At 41.3% G+C, this 24,341-nt stretch overlaps 2 protein-coding genes and 1 non-coding gene across 5 annotated transcripts in view; 1 reads left to right on the forward strand and 2 right to left on the reverse strand.

Annotated features, from left to right (window-relative positions):
* PJVK (pejvakin) overlaps positions 1-24,341 on the forward strand; it is a 37,728-nt gene that overhangs the window by 7,266 nt on the left and 6,121 nt on the right. For 2 of the 3 annotated variants that reach the window (XM_060106285.1, XM_060106286.1), the window contains exon 1: positions 22,438-22,677. The exons of the other annotated variant lie outside the window; for it this stretch is intronic. In XM_060106285.1, the coding sequence (XP_059962268.1) occupies positions 22,623-22,677 (55 nt within the window). In that variant the 5' untranslated portion in view covers positions 22,438-22,622. Of the gene's footprint in view, positions 1-22,437; positions 22,678-24,341 lie in introns of those variants that run through there. 3 annotated transcript variants of the gene reach the window in all.
* Positions 1,661-22,619, reverse strand: PRKRA (protein activator of interferon induced protein kinase EIF2AK2). The gene is made up of 8 exons (XM_060106284.1): positions 22,397-22,619; positions 21,650-21,819; positions 18,039-18,120; positions 15,538-15,616; positions 14,372-14,489; positions 12,332-12,426; positions 5,684-5,858; positions 1,661-2,360 (listed from the first exon to the last, which is right to left on the reverse strand). Exons 1-8 carry the CDS (start codon positions 22,459-22,461, stop codon positions 2,203-2,205), a joined length of 942 nt encoding a protein of 313 aa, XP_059962267.1. The 5' UTR covers positions 22,462-22,619; the 3' UTR covers positions 1,661-2,202.
* Positions 10,258-10,364, reverse strand: LOC132495554 (U6 spliceosomal RNA). The gene has a single exon (XR_009533284.1). It is a non-coding gene; the product is annotated as a U6 spliceosomal RNA (small nuclear RNA).

The following is a 24,341-nucleotide window of genomic DNA, read 5'->3' on the forward strand; positions in this document are numbered from 1 at the left end:
ATGACTTGGGAGTCCAGGCTGCCTGCTTGTGTAACATACTGTGCCCTCAGGCCACATGTGTTTGCTCCTAGATGTATCTTCCATGTTACAAATGGTTTGCGACGCGGCTCAACCCAACCTTATGACTTTATGGGACTGAAAGAACCCAGCTCATTATTGGTGGTTTTGGCTACATGGCTACTAAGCATCCCATCATACGGTGCTACATCTCTACCAGGGCACACTAACACATCAGGAGTTGTTTGTTGAAAGGTGTTTACTTCTCCGCTATAGATGGCATGGTCTTGACCCAGAATCCTTGGCATCCACATTGTGATTTTCCCGTTGGAACTTGTCATAAACTCCACACGGCATATTTCCCCACTACTGATGCATCTAATGCAACAGGAATGGTTGCCTGTTCAGCCTATTTGAGTCACTCACCTAACATGGTTAACAGTATAACCAATTAGATTGGTTAAGAGCCTTGACAAAATGCTGTTAAAGAACACCTGATGGTGCAGGGAACTCCCTGGCACATCTGGACAGTCTGACAGAGGTGGCATTTGAACAGTATTTTTAAGAACACATGCTTCTTCCAGAGCCAGAAGTAGAGAAAGCACAGGCAGAAGGAAGAAGAACATGGCTTCTGGGTACCTTATACTCAGATCTCATCATTTTTCAATACATTTCAACTACTTAGAACCCAAGTACATTGTCCTTTCCCCCTGTTGGACCTCATCTTCATCTTCCAACACCTTATGAAACCTCCCCCCAACTTATCCTCTTCACAGTGGGCATTTTACTGTGCAGAAGGGTCTGATGTCATCTCTAGAGTGAGTTCATTGTGCCCTGTCTGTATTCCAGAGCATTCATAAATACCCAAGGTTAATCCAATCTTAATGCTCCACTTTATGCCTAAACTTTGTTTCCAGTCTTTGTGTGTTCCTTAACCTCACCCCCAAAATAACTAAAATCCTGATTTAATTGACGTATATGGCTTATAACGTGAAACTAAGTTAAATGTTCTTTAAAGCTTTAAACAAGTTACACACACTGGTTTCCCTTTATTATGTAGGTTTATTATTCTCAAAGGATTGCACTCAGGTTATCATCTTTTTTGCAGACAGAAAAACATTTGTTACATACTTCCTGCTAGACTGACACTTGAGGTTGTCAACATCTACCTTTATCACTGAGAGCTCTCTTCCCTCTCTGAGGTATTCCCTGATCTACAGATGTAGCACTATCAGCTGGCACTGACAGATGGCAGACTTGAGGTGTTATGAGATCATATATGAAAACATAAAAGGCAAAATTTAAATTTGCTCATGAGACATATTCCCTAACCTTTGAAGCACTCACTATTTTGTTTGAAACATTCTTGTACCTGAATTGAGTGCACTGGAAAGTTCTGTTTCAGTAATTCTAATGCTTTTTCAACTACTATTCATCTATGAATGGTTATGTCAAAGCATAAGACAACACTGCATATGCGTAGAGAAAATATGGAAGTGATTCATCACGTATACATTTGTAAATTTTTGCTTTTTTTTTTTTTTTTTTTTAACCTTTGACTCTAAGAAGTAAACTAGAGATATGTAAATAACACAGTATCCACATTGTAATGTTACAAGAATGGCTAAAAAGAACAGGGCCACAGTCGAGTCAGTAGCACTTTAATAAAGTGAACAGAACCCATTATAACAACAGCTCTTTATTACATGGATTCAAATACACAGCAGACCAATCACGTTCCCTGAAATTTAACAATCACGTTCAATTAAAACCTGTTAGTGCGTTCCTCAACGCTAATTCTAAGGGGCTTCCTTCGAAATCCCTTTACGAAGCCTTGCACAAAGAAGAGGTTAAGCACCAGTAGGAAAGCCTGTTGCTAGCAGTTTTACTTTATCCTCCTCCTCATCAACGACAACAATCATGCAGGTTTTACCTTCTGTGTACATGGCATTGTAAAATGGGTGCTACACTCTGCCTGTGGTACAAAGTTTATAAATACAATATACCAATACAAAGTCGAAGCCATTAAAAACATCTTAATAACAACTACCAGGAGATAATTAAATCTGGAGTGTTGATGGAATCTATGAAGAGATTTAGAACCAACACACAAACTCAAACATTATAGTAAATGTTTTACTTGGGAAGGGGGAGAAAGGGGAGCTTCTTATGTGCTACTGAAGGGTTTTCTAAGTTGTTCCAAGTTCACTTTCTTTCTGCTATTATCTTTAAATACTGCAGAGCATTGTGAGCTGCGTCACTCTGTGCACTGCCACAGGAGATCCCCGAGCCATGACAGACTGTGATGGGACTGGTGGACAATTCAGCGAGACATTGATACTGTCCGTTGGCACTCAGTTCTTCTGCAATGACACATTCAAACATGATGATTAATGCCACGTGCATAGAAAGCAGATCCTGGGCTTCCCTGGTGGTGCAGTGGTTGGGAGTCCGCCTGCCGATGCAGGGGACACGGGTTCGTGCCCCGGTCTGGGAAGATCCCACATGCCGCCGAGTGGCTGGGCCCGTGAGCCATGGCCGCTGGGCCTGCACGTCCGGAGCCTGTGCTCCGCAGCGGGAGAGGCCACAACAGTGAGAGGCCCACGTACCGCAAAAAAAAAAAAAAAACAAACAAAACCAAACAGATCCTTTGTAAAAACAATACAATTGTTATTACCGTCTTTCTTCCTAAGCATCCATGGTATACTACTTCACTTATCATCTTTGTCATTCTTGTACAAACTGCCCAGCTACAGTGGTTCTCAAACACAGCTGTGCTTCATAATCACCTGGGGGAACTTTAAAGAAAACCAGGTGCCTGGGCCTCACTTAAGCCTGCTCTATCAGAAACGCAGGGTTAGGGGTTGGAGTGGCCACATTCCTGCATTTTCAAAGAGCTCCCAAAGCAATTTTAATGTGGTTAGTTTAACAGTGTTTGTAAATTACTGAACCACAGCGACTTTTTTAAAAGGGAAAAAAAAAAAAACATTGCTAGAGGACTGGAGAGGCTGTATTTTCCACTCTGAAGTCTAGAGTTATTTTCAGTAGACACTGAACCAGGAAATACACGGTTCAGGGCAAAACCTCCCTTGTGATGTCATGTTCTTTGGTTATTAAGTCTCTGCAGAGAGTTTAATTCCATTTTGTATATTTGTTTAGGATGTTTTAAAACAACACTGAAACCCTGAAAACAAACGGTCTTAACATCTGATGAATCACTCTTACTAAAGATGGTTTATTGAGACAGGGAAAGGAGTAGAAACAGGTGAGTTGTTTGAAATTGTCATGATTAAATGTTATTTCAGCTAGAATCAATATAGTATAAAATATCCAGATACAATGGGATTATTTAATGTGTGAAGAGGCTTTCTAGTTCTAAAATCTAGGTTCCTTTTTTTTTTTTTTTTTGCGGTACGCGGACCTCTCACTGTTGCGGCCTCTCCCGTTGCGGAGCAAGGCTCCGGACGCGCAGGCTCAGCGGCCATGGCTCACGGGCCCAGCTGCTCCACGGCATGTGGGATCTTCCTGGACCAGGGCACGAACCCATGTCCCCTGCATTGGCAGGCGGACTCTCAACCACTGCGCCACCAGGGAAGCCCTAGGTTCATTTTTAAATTGAGGTAAAAGTCATGTAACATAAAATTAACCATTTTAAAGTGAACTATTCAGTGGCATTTAGTACATTCACAATGTTGTGCAACCACCACCTCTATCCAGTTACAGAACATTCTCACCATTTCATCACCCCAAGGGAAAACACTATCCCCACCCATACCACCTAGCCCCTGGCAACTACCAATCTATGGATTAATCTATTCTGGATAGTTCATGGAAAGGGAATCATATGTGACTTTTTTTGTCTGTCTTTCACTTAGTATATTTTTGAGGTTTATCCATGTTGTAGCATATATCAGAACTTCATTCTTTTTCGTGGCTGAATAATATTTCATGGCATGTATATACCACAATTGGTTTATTCATTCATCTGTCAATGGACATTGGGCTGTTTCTGCTGTTTCTACCTCTTGGCTATTGTGAATAGTACTGCTATGAACATGTGTGTACAGGTATCTGTTGGAATACCAGCTTTCAATTCTTTTGGGTACATACTTAGCAGTAGAGTTGCTAAGTCATATGATAATTCATTTGAGGAGCAACAAAACTCCTCAAATTTTCCACAGCAGCTGAACTATTTTACATGTATTTTACATTCACCATGTAACATATGAGGGCTACAATTTCTCTATATCTTTACCAGCATTGGTTATTTTCTATTTTATTCACCATAGCCATCTTACTGGGTGTGAATTGGTACCTCACTATTGTTTTGATTTGCATGTCCCTGATGACTAATGATAGCGAGCATATTCTCACGTGCTTCTTGGCCATTTGTAGATCTTCTTTGGAGAACACTGAGGTTCTTTTGAAAGTAATTACATAGAAGTTAGTCAGGTTGACTGTGGTTTTTAAACTGCTGTTCTATGTTTACAAGAACTATTTAGTTCTTAAAATTGCTAAGGAGCATTTCAAAGTCATCACTAATTTGTAATCTAAAAAACCATCTCAAGTTTCCTTCTTTTCCCAGATTCAAAACCTTCCATAGTCATATTCATGACATGGCTTATTCATCTGTGTCTCAAACACCCAACAATGTGTAGATACTTCAGACATCTTTTTTGAATGAATGGTCTCTCCATCAGCTGCGGTTTCTGATCATCTTTCTGCATTAATCCCCAGGTTCTGCATACTTCTCAGTATACTGAGGCACTGTACCTGACCCATCATTCAATCCCGAAGTAGCAGAGAAAGTCAGACGTTCTTTCAGTCCTTAAACACCCTACTGTCACAGTGCTAGTAGCTGTGACAAGCTAGGTCCCCCAGGTCACTAAGGCTAGAATAAGGGGTATCAGATTCTTCACATACTATACTGATGTTAAATCAAGACACCAAAAACACACATGAACACACACATACAAACAAATTAGCCAGTGATAAACTGCATTAAAAGAAAATCCACACTGACTGCTTTCCAGTCTGTCTGCATTTGTCTATCTGAGTGATTGTGGGCTAGAAAAAATATAGAAGTTCATAGCTGAGATGAGATAAAACTATAAATTGTCCCCATTTATCTCCCAGAAGTGGTACACAGTGATAAAGTGGAGAGAAGATGTCTGGCCTGACCCCCACAAACTTGGTACTTGTTCTAGAAATGTGGGTGCCTTTTTATGTGTCAAGCTGCCCATCAGGGCTGGTTTAATAGCTATTGTATCAGCAGGGACTCTTCTAATCTGGCTCTACCACTGACTAGCAGCTATGTTATCTCAGGCAAGTTTCTCAACCTTTCTTTGTCTTACTTTCCTCACTTATATATAAGAATAATAGAATCTACTTCACAGTTTGAGGATTCTGTGGGTTGAAATATGTTATGTCCTTAGAACAGTATCTGGCACATAGTAACTCTATAACTCTTAGCTATTGTTGTTTTTATTATTATAACTGTATAGATGTTACCTCTATTTTTATTGTTTATAAGAATGGGACATACCAATGATATATGTTACCGTTCTAGTAATTATATATAGTCAGAATCCCCAATCAATGAAAAAAATTATAATAGAGGTTTTGCTCCTCAAACATTTAAAAAAATAAACAGGTTTTAGCATAAGCTAAAGAAAAAAAATCATACCTATATCCAAATATGTTATATTAAAACCTTGTTCCTTTGCAATTTCACTAAGCAGCTGGATGTAATCTGTGTTTGGAATACTGAGGAGGCTTCTTTTCAGTAAGTTGATCTTTTCACCAGGAGAATTCCTCAAGGAATGCCAAGTACAACCTAAAGAATGTCCTACCACATTTGTCTGAAAAACAGAGATGAAAGTTAAGACTCTTGGACTGGGTTCCAACGCTATTATAAGTATTAATTAAGCACTCACATTTAATACTTTATAAAGCATGTTGAAACTTTCCGATTTTAACTAGATAGCACTAACAAGTACACACATTTAAAAAACACCACAATGTTAAAGAAAAAAGAATGTGCAATAATACACTGGAAGTATTTAAAAATACTTTTGTATAGTATAAAGGTCTCAGTCAAAATTTCTGATGGTCACGTTAAGATGTATAACATATTTAAGAGCAGGATAAACAAGTCTGCGATACAGCTGACCCTTGAACAGCATGGGGGTTAAGGCAGCCGACACTCCTCACAGTCAAAAGTCCATGTATAACTTATAGTCGGCCCTCCTCTGTATCCACGGTTCTGCATCCACAGAATCAACCAACCGTGGACTGTAGTATTTACTATGGAAACAAATCCGCATATAAGTGGACCTGAGCAGTTAAAACCTGTGTTGTTCAAGGGTCAGCTGTAATTGAGTCTGCCTAATGGAGCAATTTACAAATTAAAATATAAAGTAATTTTCATATCTTTATGGCTTCTTGTATTAAATACCAGTCTCTGTAACTGACAGCTGTAAAGCAGAAAACAAAGAAACTGTAGACAAGGTGAAATGTGCAAGTTTGAGAACAAGACGTTCAAGTGAATGGCATGATGTCAAAAAATTCTTATCAGACTTATCCCAGAACCCAATTGAGTTTTTTTTTTTTTTTCTTTTCTCCTTTTCCTCTTTCTTTATTTTCCCCTCTATCTTTACTTTTTCACTTCTGTTCTTAGAAACTTTGCAGTGGGCCTCCCTGGTGGCGCAAGTGGTTGAGAGTCCGCCTGCCGATGCAGGGGATACGGGTTCGTGCCCCGGTCTGGGAGGATCCCATATGCCGCGGAGCGGCTGGGCCCGTGAGCCATGGCCGCTGAGCCTGCGCGTCCGGAGCCTGTGCTCCGCAACGGGGGAGGCCACAACAGTGAGAGGCCCGCATACCGCAAAAAAAAAAAAAAAAAAGAAACTTTGCAGTTCCATGTTAGTTTGTGGTTTTTAAATTGCTTTCATATATTATGCCATTAGAAAAACCACAAAAAACTACTCTCTGAAGTAAGTAGGGCAACCTGTCCTTTGGTCGTATTTATCAATGAGCTTAACAGAGGTTAAGGGATTTTCAAAAGATCATAGGGATGGCCATGATAAAGAATTGGGTAACTTTTGCATAATTTGCAAAATTTACTAAGTAGAATTTTACATTCCTTGACTGGAACTTCAAAAAATGCTGTTTTTAAAAAAATCATAGGTCATCCATATAGTAAAAGGCTACCTGTAACAAGAACAAATACATACGAAGAACAGTCTCTTTTCCTTGCCGCCCCTTCCCCAGACTTCTGCTCCACTCCCCAGAGATACTTGCTATTGAACACCTCTTCAGTATACTTCTGTACGCATTCTGTGCACGTTTAAGCACATACACGTATAATCTTTTTAGACAAAAATGGTAGCTTACTCTTCTACACCTGATACTGTTAAGTTTTCTCATATCACTGCACTGCACATACATGCACTACAGTTACCTTACCAGTCTCCAACTGTAGGTTTTAGGTTGTTTCTGGTTTCTGACTTTCACTAACAATGTTACAATGAAACTCTTTTGCACTTGGATGACTTGCTCGACAGAATAATTTCTAGAAGTAGAACTGCTGAGTCAAATAACATGTATGCTTTTAATTTTGATAAATATTAATATTTCCAAACTGATTTATAAGCCAATTTATACTTCCATCAAGTGTCTTGGAGGGTGTTTGTTTTCTCACACCCTAGCCAATACCAGGTATTGTCAAACTTTGTAGGTTTTGTCAAACTAAAGGTGAAAATAGTATCTTGTTTAACATGCATGAATAAAGTTGAACATTTTTTTCCCCACCATTTGTATTTCTTCTGCTGGGTTGCCTTTTTTATTGATGTGTAAGCTTTATATTTGGTATTGAAAACAGTCCCTTCCTACTCATGTGTTCAAAACAGTTTCTTCTTACTTTGTTTTTATTGGTTTTATTTACAGACATTTTGCTGTGCAGTAGGTTTTATGTAGTTAAATTTATGAATCTTACTTTACAGCTTCTATGTTTTAAGTTATGCTTAAAAATGCTTTTCCATGCTAAGAATTTTAAAAGGAAAGCTCTTCCATGTTTTCTCATACAGTTCCAATTCTTACGTTTAAATCTTTGATCCATTTGAAATTTATTTTAATGTAAGGAATAAGGTAGCAACCTAAATATATCATACACCTGTGTGCATGTGTATTCTGCCACCCCTCACCTCCCCCACAATGTGGCTGTAAGTTATTTCTATACTATTCATCCTCTCACCCACTGATGTTAAATCTCACTGTTGTCATATACTGTCTTCCTATATGGATTGGCATCTATACCTATCCTCTGTCTATTGAGATACAAAAGCTGTTTTAACTACTATAGTTTTATAGTATGTTGTATTCTCTGGTAGGGTATAACCCCACCTCCCGTACTCTTCCTTTTCAGTTTTCTTGGATATTCTTGAGTTTATTTTTCCAGATAAACTCAGTAAAGTTGTATCAAGATCCAAAATGAATTCTGGTAGATTTTGACTCAGACTATATTACTTTTTTTTTTTTTTTTTTTTTTTGGCGGTACACGGGCCTCTCACCGCTGTGGCCCCTCCCGCTGCAGAGCACAGGCTCCGGACGCGCAGGCCCAGCGGCCATGGCTCACGGGCCCAGCCGCTCCGCGGCACGTGGGATCCTCCCAGACCGGAGCACGAACCCGCGTCCCCCGCATCGGCAGGCGGACCCCCAACGACTGCGCCACCAGGGAAGCCCTATATTACATTTTTATATATTTACAGTATTGAGTCTTTCTATCAAAAATAGATAGCTTTACACTTATTCAATTTCTCTTAAATCCCTCACTAGAATTTTAAAGTTTTTCTCATGAGTCCTGCATATTTCTTTCTAAGTTTATTCCCTGTCATATTAACCTCTTTTCTACTATTGAGAATAGGATCTTCTATATTGCATTTTGTAATATTCATAAATAGGGAAACTATTAATTTTTTCTAGTATGCTTTTTCAGGACAGATTTTCTATTTTGCTATAAAATGACCAATGTTATCAAGCTTCATACATTTTATTATTCAAAGTAATACACACATACAACAAAAAAATTAAATAGTACAGAATTATAAAAGCAACAGTCCTCCTCCCTACCTTCAAGTCCTCTTTCCAGAAGCAATAATTTTCACCTCTCTATTTTTGATTATTCTGGTGGTTACCTTTGTAACAGAAATAATATGAGAAAGCTACTGATTCTGTATATTAATTTTATGATCAGTTACCTTGATGAATTCTCTTATTATATCTGGTAGTTTTTCTCTAGGGCTTTATAGGGATACAATTATATTATTTATAGTTAATGATCGTTTCTATCTCCTCTTTTCTTATTTCCAACCTCTTACTGTTTTCTGATTATGTTGGTTGATACTTCTAGAACAATGTTTTAAAAAAACGGTATCAGGAATTCCCAGGCAGTCCTGGGAAGAGGTGAGGACTCAGCGCTTTCACTGCTGAAGGCCTGGGTTCAAACCCTGGTTGGGGAACTAAGATCCCAAGAGCCGCATGGTGTGACCCAAAAGAAAAAAAAAGGTATCTGTGGGCATCCTTACCTTATTTCTGAAATTAATGGGAATGGATAAGACATGTAAACATGTACCCATGATTTTGATTTTTCTTCTGAGGTATATATTTTATTTTATTTATTTATTTATAACATCTTTATTGGAGTATAATTGCTTTACAGTGTTGTGTTAGTTTCTGCTGTATAACAAAGTGAATCAGCTATATGTATACATATATCCCCATATCCCCTCCCTCTTGCGTCTCCCTCCCACCCTCCCTATCCTGCCCCTCTAGGTGGTCACAAAGCACCGAGCTAAGAGCTAATCTCCCCGTGCTATGCAGCTGCTTCCCACTAGCTATTTTACATTTGGTGGTGTATATACTGTCAGTGCTACTCTTTCACTTTGTCTCAGCTTACCCTTCCCCCTCCCCATGTCCTCAAGTCCATTCTCTATGTCTGCATCTTTATTCCTGTCCTGCCCCTAGGTTCATCAGAACTTTTTTTTTTAAGATTCCATATATATGTGTTAGCATAAGGTATTTGTTTTTCTCTTTCTGACTTACTTCACTCTGTATGACAGACTTTAGGTCCACCCACCTTACTACAAATAGTTCAATTTCGTTTCTTTTTATGGCTGAGTAATATTCCTTTGTATATCTGTGCCATATCTTCTTTATCCATTCATCTGTCAATGGACACTTAGGTTGCTTCCATGTCCTGGCTATAAAAATATGGAACGATTCACGAATTTGCATGTCATTCTTGCGCAGGGGCCATGCTAATCTTCTCTGTATCGTTTCAATTTTAGTTTATGTGCTGCTGAAGCGAGCACTGAGGTGTACATTTTAAATCACAATAGGGATATTTTAAAAGAGTTTATCAGTAATGACTGTCAAAATTTTTTTGGCATCTATTGAGAGGATAATGTTTTTCTCCTTTGACCCCTTAATGTGATTAGTTATAGTAATAGATTTACCAACACTGAAATACTCTTACAGTCCTAAAATAAACCCTACTTGTCTATGGTATATTATTCTTTTAATGTTCTACTGAATATTAAGGTGTTTCACCATAAGGGAGATTAATCCATAATTTTTGCCATTGGGATTTGCTATTGTCAGATTTTAGTGTTATGTTAGTTTTGGAAAATAAATTTAGAAGCTTCCCCTATGTTACATATATTAACTGGAAGAGTTTAAATAGCATGGAAGATTCTCTCTTCCTTGATGATTTAACAGAATTCACCTGCAAACCTAACTGTGTTTTGTGATTATGGTTTCACCTCTGATCCAGTTTTAAAAGAAGTGAATGCAGTGTTTTATATTTTTCTATTAAAAAAGCAAAACCAAAATTATATTACTTATCCAGATGTAGTCTTTTTTCCCTACAGAATGAGCCCCCCCCTTTTTTTTTTAATCAGAAGCTTAGGACACTCCTATAGTCTTCACTTTTCATTTCCTACCTAACATCCTACTCTCAGATAATGGACCACCATACATAACTATCTACAAATATCAGAATCTCAATTAATATATTATGTGTAGCCCGATCTCTTAAGTTCTCTATCTGAATGCCAGCTGCCTACTCAACATTTTCACTTAGCTATTCCACAAACATTTCAAATTCAGTATATCCTAAGTTTAGCTCATTATCTGCTCCCCCTCAAATCCTACTCATCTTCTGTGTTCCCCATATTATTGAATGGTACCACCATCTACTCAGTTGCCAAGCTAAAAATGTTTATTTCTTCCTTTTTCATTACTCCCTACATGCAATCAGTTACCATGCCCCATTCACTTCAGTTTTCTAAATAATTTTTAAATCGATCATTTCAACTGCCACTACCTTAGTTTAGGCCACCATCATTTCTCACCTGCTTTTCTGTAACAGCATTGTAGCAGGTCTCTTTGACTCTAATATTCATTCACTCACCATAATGCAGCCAGTGATTTCCCTTCTAATGTATAAATTAGATCTTGTCCTTTACATATGAAATGTATTTAATGACTTTGCACTACCCTCAGGATAAAGTTCAATCTCCTTAACATAGTAGTTCCTGCAAGATTCAATCCCTCTTTTCCTTTCCGGCCTCATTGTTTGAGACTCCCTCCCTCCAAATCTATGAATATGCTCCAGCCATCCCAAACTACTCTGCGGTCCTAGATCACATAAAGTGTTTCACTCCTGGGTCTTTGTACATGGTCTTTCTTCTCTCTGGAATTCTTTTTTCCTGTTGTCAGCCCATAGGTCTCAGCTCAGCTATTACTTCCTCCAAGAAGTCTTCCTAAAACCCCGTCTTAGTTGGATCCTTCTTCTACGTTCCCAAGACGCCTCTGGAAGGACCAGTCTCTTGGGTTCTTTTCTCTTTCAGTAGGCTGGCTACAAACTCCTTAGGGCCAGAGACTATCTTATTCACCAAATGCCAGTCCTGGCATCAAGCTTGGCACATAATATGAGTTCCCTAAATGTTTGCTGAGTGGATAAATGAATGGATCAACCAAGAGATGGGAGTGAATTGTCAACCTGAAGGCAAAAGTGGCACTAGTGACTTACCACATTTAGATACCATCATATTCTGAATTTGACTGTGCCTCCCAAACTCTCTTACCTGGCCACGCCTGTGATCCTGGCTCACATACTGCAAGCAGCTAAAACTGGGGTAGTGTATTACTCAACAGTTAAGAGATTTGTTTAAAACTGCAACTCTGAAGTATCTATGCAAAAAGAAATCTAGAGAAGTTTCCTACAGCAACAGATGTTTAATCACATTAACATCGTAGACCTCCGATCATTACTCACCAAAGAAATGTGGTTCTCTGGAGAGATATTACTGAATTTGGCAAGAAATTTCTCAGCAGCATTTCTCTTGGCTTGTTTCTTTGATGCCCCCTTTCCTAAATAAAGAAAAAGAAATAGTAGGTTTAGAAAATAAACTAGTGTCCATAGAGAATGACCAAATGTTTAATGTACTGTGTTTGGTCAGAGAACAATCTCATGGCTTTTGTATACTATTCTTTTACTGACCTGACATCTTTACTTGTTGTGCTTCATACAACTATTAATGGTTACATTTTTGAAGACGTTTCTTTAACAGTTTATCTTTAATAGTTACATCTGTTAAAGAAAAACAGAAAGTATATCTCCCTATGTCTAGCTTTTTTTTTTTTTTTTTTTTGCGGTATGCGGGCCTCTCACTGTTGTGGCCTCTCCCGTTGCGGAGCACAGGCTCCGGATGCGCAGGCCCAGCGGCCATGGCTCACGGGCCCAGCCGCTCCGCGGCATATGGGATCCTCCCAGACCGGGGCACGAACCCGTATCCCCTGCATCGGCAGGCGGACTCTTAACCACTGCGCCACCAGGGAGGCCCCTATGTCTAGCTTTTAATGAACCATATTTGGTTTAATTCTGACTAGATATTCAAATTTACCAAGGTACATTTGAATTACAACTCCTATCTCTCAATGTCTATTTCTTGCTTATAATCTCCTATACACTGATAGCTATGTGGAATTTCTTTCTTTAACATGAATAAGAAGGGCATAGGAGAGGCTGGAGTTGAAAGACACTATAAATATCATCTACTTCCATGTTTACAGATTTAAAAACTGAGCTCCAGGGCTTCCCTGGTGGCGCAGTGGTTGAGAGTCCGCCTGCCGATGCAGGGGACACGGGTTCGTGCCCTGGTCCGGGAGGATCCCACATGCCGCGGGGCGGCTGGGCCCGTGGGCCATGGCCGCTGGGCCTGCACGTCCGGAGCCTGTGCTCCGCGGCGGGAGAGGCCGCGGCGGTGCGGGGCCTGCGTACCGCAAAAAAAAACAAAAAAAAACTGAGATCCAGGCAGGGAGATTAAGCAATTTACCTAACCTTGCAAATCAAGGACTGCATCAAGAACAGGAAGCTGAGGTTCCTGCTTCTGGCCTAGGGCTTTCTGCACTGGCCCACACTACCTCTCAAGGGCAAACAGCTGCTTATTACTTAAGACTAATATCTAACCAAGGTAAAGTTCCATTTCAAGCCACTCTACAAAAACATGCTAGAGAAGTTAAAATAGGAATCCTCAGGAGTACTTTATTAAGTGACTTTTTTCTCATAGTCTGGCCTTTACAACATAGAAGTTGTAATTTAAAAGGTTAATTTCTCCTATCTTCTAGAATAGCTATTGAAACTCCAAGAGATTTACTACTGCTTTTTTCTCCAAAATGATTAAGTCGCTATTATATCAATGAAGACTGTTTAAAGAGTCATTTATTTGTTTCTCCATTACCAACCCATGATTTTAAAAAATATCAAATTAAGAAGTAAAGTATTCTTAAGCCAAATATTTATACTTAAATTCAACTGCAGAAGACTTCCCTGGTGGTGCAGTGGTTAAGAATCTGCCTGCCAATGCAGGGGACATGGGTTTGATCCCTGTTCCAGGAAGACCCCACATGCCATGGAGCAACTAAGCCTGTGCGCCACAACTACTGAGCCTGTGCTCTAGAGCCCGCATGCCACAACTACTGAAGCCCGCACGCCTAGAGCCCGTGCTCTGCAACAAGAGAAGCTACCACAATGAGAAGCCTGCGCACCGCAACAAAGAGTAGCCCCTGCTCACCGCAACTAGAGAAAGCCTGCGCGCAGCAACGAAAACCCAACGCAACCAAAAATAAATAATAAATTTAAAAAATTTAAAAAAAATTCAACTGCAGAAAGTTAGAAACAGTAGACTAGGAGTGTCAGGTTTTTTCCCCATAGAAATATTTGAAAAGAAATCACAACAGAAATTTCTATGGTCATTCATCTTCTCAAAATATTTCAAATGTCTTCAACTGTATGAGGGTAAAAAGGAATAAGTACCAGTTTCCATGAATGACTCTAGCCTGCAAATTGTGGTATATTCTCTCTTATGAGCAGGTCCTCCCTCCTGGGAAAGGGTATATTCAGGAAGTCTCCAGCCATGATGAATAGCCAATTCCTAGAAAATCGAGATGAGGCTTTATTAGTAATTTTTACTATGCAGTGGCTCAATCACACAAATGATATTCTCTCATGATTTTGATCCCATATCTATTTATATGTTTGCAAAGAATAATGATATTCTGCAGTGAAAAAAATGAGAGAAGGCCCTCTATTTCCCAGAGATATTCCTGCATTTTATATCTTACAGGCCCACAATACCAAAACGGAAGCAGTTTCCTACTGTGAATGGTGCTCTTCCATTAAGCTGTAGTGAGTTGATATCAAACAGTTCAAACAGAAAGACAAGCTACTTTCAGCCTCTGGGAATGTCAGAGAGGACAGTTACAGGTCTCACAGCCATCAGTTCCTAAAGCCTCTCCCCTCCTAACTATAACTTTCCATACCCATGGCTGCCTAACCAACTACATTCGATCGAGAGCAGATGAGAAGCAGGCAGCAAACAAACACACTTGGACGAGGTTGAGGAAAGAAGGGGAAGAAAACTACAGAAAATCTCACAGAGGAGGAAAGAGACCAAAGGACTGGTTGGATAATAGGGAGGGGAGTTGTCCAACAGAGCACATGGATAGTCTGCAAGGAGGATATTCTGCACGCAGAAATTCAAAGCTGAATATATTTTTTTGGTAGCATAAGCAAATAAGCAAACGACTTCCCTTTTCTTGAGTTAGGTAACTCAGTTTGGGTTCTTATGTCTTCTGTCTTCTGTCTCAACAGAAGTAGAGATTTGTCACAAGAGTGGCAAGAAATATTCTTAAAATATAAAACACTCTACCCATGTGCACTGAGGTCCTGCTGATCTCAAATGAGAATTCCACAAACCAAAGGCAGATACTGTATATGGAAGAAAATCCAAAACATAAAAAAATAGGAAAATAATTTCAAGTTAGCACTTTAACATCTAATGATCATAACCTGGAACACAAAACGTTATATACCATCTTTAAAATATTAATTCCTTCTCTCAGCCCTTATGATATTATCAAAATTTATGGCATTTTTTTCAGTAGCCAAAAAGTTAAGTATGGAAAAACTGTGCCACTTACCTGTAATGAACCAATAGGATTAAGCTGGTTCTTTGGTTGCTTGGAAGGGTCAGGCATTAAGGGATCAGGAACTGCAAAGCTAAACATTTTTATAAAGTGTTATAAAACAAAATAATCTCCCCCAAATTATTAAGTAAAGGACAAGCATTTTCAATTTAGCTTTCCATGCCTTTGCTGTTGCCTTTCCTTCTAATACCCTTCTCGCCCACCACTTCTATGAGAATCTGATCTATCGATCATTCAAGGTATACCTCAATTGCCACTTCCTCTCAGAAGCCTATTCTTTTACCCCAGTGGAACATAATTTCTCCCTTCTTTGAACCACTGTAACATTTGGTTTGACCCTTTCTTAAACAACTTATTTTACCATAAGTTGTACACTCTTACAAATACATGTGATTTGTCTATCCCTCACCACACCTCTCCCCTGTTCAGACTATAAAATCCTTAGTGGTAGGGCCTATGTATTACTTACCCTCATAAGCCTTGCAGTGCTTTATATATAATAGATGCTCAATAAAAATGTATTTAAATAAAGCACACTATTGTTACAACTACAAAAAAACGGAAGACTAACAGGAAGTTTAGCCTGGCAATGTAAACCATACAGATCATAAATGTAGCTTTTTCATCCAGATAATTAGGGAAGAAAGACCTGGTTTGATCTATTATCTGCTCTATGCTAGGATAATCTTCCTAAGATTTATATGTATCCTGTATAAAATTGATGGCCAGTATGAATCTGATTTGAGCATGCGGGGACTGTGAGTTACTGAGAAAAAGAGAACAACCTCTTCTAAGTAGTGTGAACTTAGTAGTTACTTGGGTGATGGATGCCTAACGTGGAACAAGCTGCATTTCAAGGTTACTGCCACCTAGGCAGCTTAGAGTCATTTCTTCCATGACCAGTGAGGTTGTTATTGCCATCTCCTCAAGTTTCTTTCCTACCTGCCAGAATTTCAAGCTTTACATAAGCTGATGAGATACGAATATTCACTTACAATGCTGTATACTGAAGCTACCCAAGTAATTGTGATGGAGAAGTGAGAAAGTCTCTGTATCATATTAGGCCACTTTAAGCCTGATTTACAGCTTAGCAATTCCCATCTTATCTGTCAAGAAGCACAAATACATAGTAAGGTTTGTTAGCCTTTTTTGCTGACAAAGTGAAGTGCCCATGTGCAGAAAGGACACTCTGTATACTAATTTCTATGAATATATGCAACACTTTGGGTTGACCTTTGGGTTGCACAGAAATGGCATGGCCGTCACCAGCAAGGGGAAAATCCAAAACCCGCCATGCCATTTGGCATGTCCAGAAAGCTAGCATAAATCATTTATAATGTATGACCCTAGAGAATCAAGCATCACTTTGTGAGATCCAAGGCTTTTGCTGGTTGGTTCTAAACTACCTAAAAGGTTTAGAATTACTAAGTAAACGGGAAGAACGCTGCATGAGAACCTAAATATCCATATATCCCTAAGCCAGAAGTTCTTCTATGACTAGGAAACAAAAAACCCATCCTAAATTCCCATGGGCCTCTGCTCTCAGCTGTGAGCAGATATACCAGATTGTACTCCAGGTATACTTGAGTGCATGTAAAGGGAAGAATTTGCAGGCAAAATGTGCTCCTGGATGTGCCCATTAGAAATCAAAGGACACCAATTTACAATACATGAGATGCTCCAGGACTAGTGCTCCTTCCAAAAGCACCTAATGTGATAACAAATTTATTTTGGAAATATTTGTCAAGAATTAACATCCCAGGGGCTTCCCTGGTGGCACAGTGTTTAAGAATCCACCTGCCAATGCAGGGGACACAGTTTCGAGCCCTGGTCCGGGAAGATCCCACATGCCGTGGAGCAGCTAAGCCCGTGCGCCACAACTGAGCCTGCGCTCTAGAGCCCGCGAGCCACAACTACTGAAGCCTGCGCGCCTGCAGCCTGTGCTCCGCAACAAGAGAAGCCACCGCAATGAGAAGCCCTCGGCAACTAGAGAAAGCCCGTGCACAGACACAGAAGACCCAACGCAGCCAAAAAATCAATCAATCAATCAAATAAATCTACTTAAAAAAAAAGAATTAACATCCCATTTAGAAGGAAATCTCTTTGTCTCCTTTCAAATTCAAATTTCTAAAAGAATACTTTTAGCTGATCTTTTTCTGTCTCACACCTTGTTTTCTTCAGTGTAGAAACAAACTCTTAATCCAGTAAGATATTTGCCAGAAACACTCTGGTTTTCTAGTGTTGCACCTCATCTGGGAAAAAAAAAGAAGAAAGCCTAGTTCATGAGAGCCTTCATCTACTAATTAATAGCTGGATTTAATTTCTTATGGATAAAGTTGTCTTTAGTGGATGACAGGTCTTCACAAGGAAATAGAATTTTAGAGCTAGATATTAACAACTGTTTACTTTGTTGCTTTTGTGGGCATGTTCAAACTTTTAATCTTACCTCAGCCATGATAATTTTGAGCTGCAGAATACAAAGAAATTTAGCTCACCAAATACTTGCACTGGCTTTCAAAATGTTTATGGCAGCCTCTGCAGCTCTATGTTTCGCCAGCTTCTTACTTGTACCTTCACCTGAATTAAGGTTAAAAAAAAAAACCTCTTTACATGCTGTGAAAATGTGAGGCTTACATAGATGTTTGCATAATACAAAACAAAGTCACTACACATTTTATATACATACACACTAGGTAATAAAAACATACACTTGCATAGTTATACACTGAAATAAAATACCATATGAAGTTAATACATTAAAAAATCCCTGTGATTTAAAAAATTCTATGTATTTTTGTATACCTGTATAAAAATCGTTATACAGGTATACATTATACATGCTTATTACATAAAGTAATAAAGTAGACTATGTCATTCCTCCTGAAGAAATGCAACTTACTCCATTATTCGTAGAAAGGGAATTCTTCTATAGCAAGGAGTTTCCTTTAAAGGAGCCACTTACAGCAACACATTTGACAGCACACTGCGCACGTTCACTGTAACAACCCCTCCTGTACTGAACTAAACCCCTCTGCTTGGCTAAGCAGTCATGACTACCTGCTGGATACAGTGGGGGAAGGTCTGTATAGGGAAGAAGTTGAGAGACTACATTAAGCGTCTTCCATATAATAATCTGTATCCCTTACATGGGTAGCTAAGGAGGCAGAAGGGACTAGGCCTGGCTAATCACTGAGATTGATGCCTAATTTTAGCAAGCAACCACACAAGTAAATTGTAAATTCAATCTTTTTCCTTCTGACTTCAAACTAGGTGTTGAGAACCCTTCCAAAGTGATATCAGAATGCTGATGTCCATTCCTCCTGTGTGGAGGAAAGAAAAGGAACATGGAATAAATTTCAAGCATGGCTCTCAAGTGTCGGAGACCACATAAACCACACTTATTTACCCACTAACATAGGTATTAAGGATATACCCTTGACCAATGTGGGAGTTAGGGGTACCGACCCTCTGCGCTCTTGAAAATCTACCCGTAATTTATAGTCAGCCCTCTGTATCTTTAGTTCCTCCATTTCTAGCTTCCTCGGTAACTGAGGAATCAACCAACCGTGGATTGTATGGTACTGTAGTATTTACTGCTGAAAAAGATCCTCGTATGAGTGGACTGCGTAATTCAAAACCGTGTTGTTCAAGGGTCAACTGTAGTAGAGAACTAAGCAGGGTCCTTGCCCTTAAAGATTATACAGCCTAATGTGTGAGATTCTGTCTATAAAAAGACATCTGGGGGCTTCCCTGGTGATGCAGTGGTTGAGAGTCCGCCTGCCGATGCAGGGGACACGTGTTTGTGCCCCGGTCCGGGAAGATCCCACATGCCGCGGAGCAGCTGGGCCCGTGAGCCATGGCCGCTGAGCCTGCGTGTCCGGAGCCTGTGCTCCGCAGCGGGAGAGGCCACAACAGTGAGAGGCTCGCGTACCGCAAAAAAAAAAAAAAAAAAGACGTCTGAAATGTGGAGTATCACAGCAGGCCTAAGTGCAGGTTGTAGGGTAGCCTACAAAAGGGATAGCTCCCCTACTCTTGGTAAGGATTCAGAAAGGTTTCATGAAGGAGGAGGTAACTAAACAAGGACCTGAAAGATCAGTAAAAGTTAGGTGAAGAGAGCTGGGGGATTAGGAGAGCACTGTAGGCAGACGCAGAGCCTCAGAGGTAACACACAGCATGGTGTTCTCAGGCCCCAGGTTGTAGGGGACAGTAAGAGCTTGAGGAAAGGAACTTTGAGGTAAAAGCCTAGAGAGTTGAAGGGTAGGAGAGGTCAAAGAACGGTCTCCTAAATTTGTGCTTGTCAAACTTTAGGAGTTGCCTGGGAATTTGGTTAGAATGTATACTAACAGTAGGTGTTGGATGGGGCCTGATATTCTGCACTTCTTTCAAGTGCCCAGGTGATAGCAATGCTGCTGTCGACCACATTTGGAGAAGTAAGGTTGTCAATGATGTTAAATTTATATTCATCCAGAGGGTGATGGGAAAACCACTGAATGGATTTTAAAAAGAGGAAGTACATGCACAGATGTGAATGCCAGAAAAAACACTCTGGTTTTTGTGTGGAAAATGGACACAAGATAGAAGCTAAAAGAGCAGCTATGAGGCTGCAACTATAATCCATGTGGCTTGGATAGTAGCAACAGAAAGATGAGAGAAGCAGACAGATTTGAGAGATATTTAGGAAGTAGGATTTGGTGGCAGACTGGACACCTAGGCAGAGGGAGAAGGGGTCAAGAAGGTGAAACCCAAATTTCTACTGTAAGCAGACGGGTGACGGTGGTGCCTTTACTGAGCTGGGGAATGCAGGGGAAATGGATTTGAGAGAGAAGATGGATTCAGTTTGGGACAGTGGGAGACTGAGGTGTCTTTGGGTCATCCAAGCAAAAATGCCTAGCAAGCACAGGCAGATACACTGTTCTGTAACTGCACCTGGGCTGAAGACAGAGATTTCAGAATTATCAGCCTTTAGATAGTATTTGAAGCCACGGAGGTAGATAAGCTTGCACAGGAAGACAGGACAGTGTGAGAAGAGTAGGGGGACTAAGCAGTTGCCACAGGTTGTTAATCTCTGATCTAAAACACACTGAAGGGAAAAAGGCTACTTTTGAGTTTTCACTGAATATTTTAAAATAGACCAGCTAAAGCAGTAGTGCAAATGTTGATTCCATGGTTCATATGAGGAACCTTCTAGCTAGAATCTAGCTACAATCCACCTGCCCCACATAGACAAAAAAGCTTCAAAATTTTCTTAAAGTGGCTTCAATGAAAATAGCGGACTCCAGATTTTCAGGGACACAAACAAATGATGCCTTCAGATTACCAGATGGTGGAACTTCAGCCTTCTTGCTGAATTTTTTTCTTGGCATTCTTCCAAATTAAATTTAGTATTCAATATTTTTTGTGTTTGCAATTAAATAGATACATAAGGAATAAAATATCTACATTTACAAATGGGCTACTTCAGTTATCATTTGCTCAGGTTCAATGACCATAATAAGGTGAATCTTAATTTTGAAACTTCATTGCTGTGTGACCTTGGGCATGTTTCTTATAATCTCTCTGGACCTATTTCCTCATGTATAAAAAAGGTGATAACATCTTATTAAAATACTGTACAGTGCCAGGAACTAGAAGCTGCTATGCAATATAGTGTAGTTGAGCTTTCCGCCTTCCTCATTTTGCTTGGATACAGAACCGAGTGTGGTACAATGGGCCCAAAGTGCCAAATGAGTCCATACAGAGAGGGGAGCAGCTCAGAAAATTCTGGGGTCATGCCTCCTGGCATCTGCTATAACCTATGAAATTTGACAGCACCTACTGATTCAGCTATGGCTGCTCCAAGAGCCTTTCCTGCTTCTCCCTAATTCTTGGAAGATCACTAGGAGGATCCTAGGGTATGTTTCTGAGCTTCTCTTGGTGTCTGGGGAACAGAAAATTAGGGAGAATCAGGAAGCTGGAAAGTCCCAATGACCTGAGAAAGGTATCAGTTTTAAAAGCCTGCTCCTCACCGTTGTCTCTGGTAAAAAGGGTACTTTTCCGAACTAAGAAGCAATACCAAGTCTTGACCCGCCAACCCACATGGTCATCGGGGTTCATTGTGCATACAGACCTGTGCAGGTTATGTCACCAACGGTTACTCTGAAGGTGAAAGTGGGCACGTGTATTTGCACATCGGATCTTTCACATTCATAAACTGGGATGTTCTTGGTCTTCATGCCGTATTCATGTAATACCTGAATTGGTGTTTTCCCTGGCTTAGCTGTGATCATCTTCCCCAAACTGCAAAAAACAGAAAAAGCTGTGCTTTGCATGTCAAAGCGGGGAGGGAAGCAGAAGCAAATAAAGACTAGTTTTAACTGCCACCAACGGTGACGCCGGAGGCACCGAAGCTCCCCGTCGGCCAGGGCTAGAGCTGGCAAGGCGCGACAGTCTCGCCGCCCCGCTGCGGCGCGCGGCGGGCGGCGGGCGGCGGGCGGCGGGCAGGGTGAGGGAGGTCTTGAGGGAGATAACTTGAATGCGGGTAGGAGGAATTCGCGGGGGAATCGGGAGGTACGCACGGGTGCTGCAACCTCCCGGGACCAAGCCTACAAACCCCTTTCCCAGGCGGCGGCCGGGAACCACCTCCGGCCACCCCGCGCCTCCCGAGGCCGCAGGAGGGGCGGGGCCGGGCCGTAGACCCCGGCCCGCTCGCCGCCGAGAAGGCGGGGCCGAGCGCCCGCCCGCAGCCGCCAGGACGCGAGCGCCAGGAAGGGGCTTTACCCAGAATGCCGCTGGACAGCCGGCTCCCCCGCCCCCTCCTCTATTGCCCACCACTCCCGGCCCTGCCCCGCTCGGTCCCGACCGCCCGGGCGCTGACCTGAAGGTCCCGCTGTCCTCGAGCTCCAGCGGCGGAGCTGCGGCGCGATGCCTGCTCTGAGACATGGCCAGAAGGGACGGCTTTGCGGCGGGAGGAAGAGCAGTGTGGAGCGACGTCTTCGCTCCGCGGGTCGTCGGTCCCCGAGAGAAGCGATCTAGAGCCGACGCCGCCACCTCCTCCCCTCCTCCGACTCCCCCTCTCCTGCCCGCTTGCGTCCCTCCAGGGGATGGGCGGGGGGCGGAGGCGGAGCCTCTGTGCGATAGCGCCGGTCCCGGCTCCAGGTAACGCCTCCTGCTGTCCCGGCTTGGGTAGAGCTCCTCGGCGGCCCCGCCCCCTTCGCAGCCCTGGCCCTCTACAGCTGCAGCCCGTGCGCCACCTTCGGCCCAGCGGCTAGTGGAGACCGCAGTTGTGTGTCCTCAAAAGGAGGCCGCTCCTTGCCCAGAAAGAGGCTTGTCGTCGGGCGGGCAAGCTTCAGCGTCTGTGAGGCCTGAAGCTCAGCCATTTTTGGGGGGGTGGGGGTTGCGGGGGACGGGGAAGAGGAGCCGTGCGTCACTTTAAGAAAATGATTTCAAAATTCCAAATGCTAAATTGCCGGAGAGCCTCCCTAGGCCTGGGCCCGAAGCCTGAGACTCGCGGTATACCCGTTCCTGAGGGCTGCGGTGGGCTCCTGTCCTGGAGTCCTGCTTTTAGGTGCTCGCGGGAACGTCCGGACACCCACTCCTCTCACCCCCGGGTGGGCTCCATTGTCTTCTAGGCTTTCGTCGCCTGATGAGTGCTGGGCTAGCGGATCCCAGCAAGGCACGTTAGGTGTAAACGAAGGCTTTTCTGTGGACCCGATTCTAATTAAATGCTGTTTCTGCACACCTGTGTTGGTTGCAATGGCGTTTGCTTGGGATGCACCACCTTTGGTGGGGATCAGACAGCGACGTTAGATGTCGTATCGCTTCTAGGGGTTTTGCTTGCCAGTTGCAGGAATGACTCCTTGTGCTTTCTCGTTTCTGGAAGATTGCCTTGCACAATGCTATTCACAGGAATGGTCCTTATTAGGAACTTTTTGTTTGTTTCTTTCGAACACTGGGTACTTGAAAGCAAATGAAAAAGCTGTCCGGAGTCTAATCAAAGTGATTTACATTATTTGAGGCTTGAATTAAGTCTGTTTTTTCTTCCTCCCTCTACCCCTCTATAAATGTTTGTATATCGATTACTATCCATTGCTGTTTTAATGAATATCTTATTTTAAGTACCACATAGCCACTATTTCAAAATTACGTTAACATCCACATAGCTATGACAGTACACTATTTCAGCACTCAGATTTGTTTCTAAGATTTACTGTTAGCCATAAAATCTCTTAAAAACAAGTCTAAACTTTATACAGCTCTCTTTAAAGGTTGAGTAACTGGATAGTAATGATGAAACAAAAAGAAAATAAATGCAGCAGTACTCTATATCAGAGAGACACTATGTGCCAGCTTCATAAGAAACTCCTAAGGCAGATTTTATGCAGTTACATGTAATATGGCTTTCATTTAGTATTTTATAAAGTTCTGCATACAATTGTTTCCTTATATTCTGTGAATTTATTTTTATATTAATCACTTGGTTTTGTAAACATACAAAGAAAGTGAATGAAATGTTCAAAGAATGAACTGTGTACCATAACACAGAAATAGTGCTTTTCTGTTGCCAAAATTGGCACAATGGACTTGTGAAGGAATTCCCTTTGGACTAGCTCCACTGTGGATGGCGTCCAGGGCTAATGTTAGTGGCTAACGTATTGTTGTTCCCTGTAGGGCTATATATGCTTCCTTCAAACCTGGCAAACCACTATCAGCTGTGACCGTCATCAAGGACATTGATAATATTTAAAGATTAGTAGTTTTCTGTGTATATTTTAGTGTTATAGACTGCAATTCCAAATTAGACTTGCTTTTAGTATATCATT

The sequence above is a fragment of the Mesoplodon densirostris genome, chromosome 8 (assembly GCF_025265405.1).
Source record: "Mesoplodon densirostris isolate mMesDen1 chromosome 8, mMesDen1 primary haplotype, whole genome shotgun sequence".
Taxonomy (NCBI): Eukaryota; Metazoa; Chordata; class Mammalia; order Artiodactyla; family Ziphiidae; genus Mesoplodon; species Mesoplodon densirostris.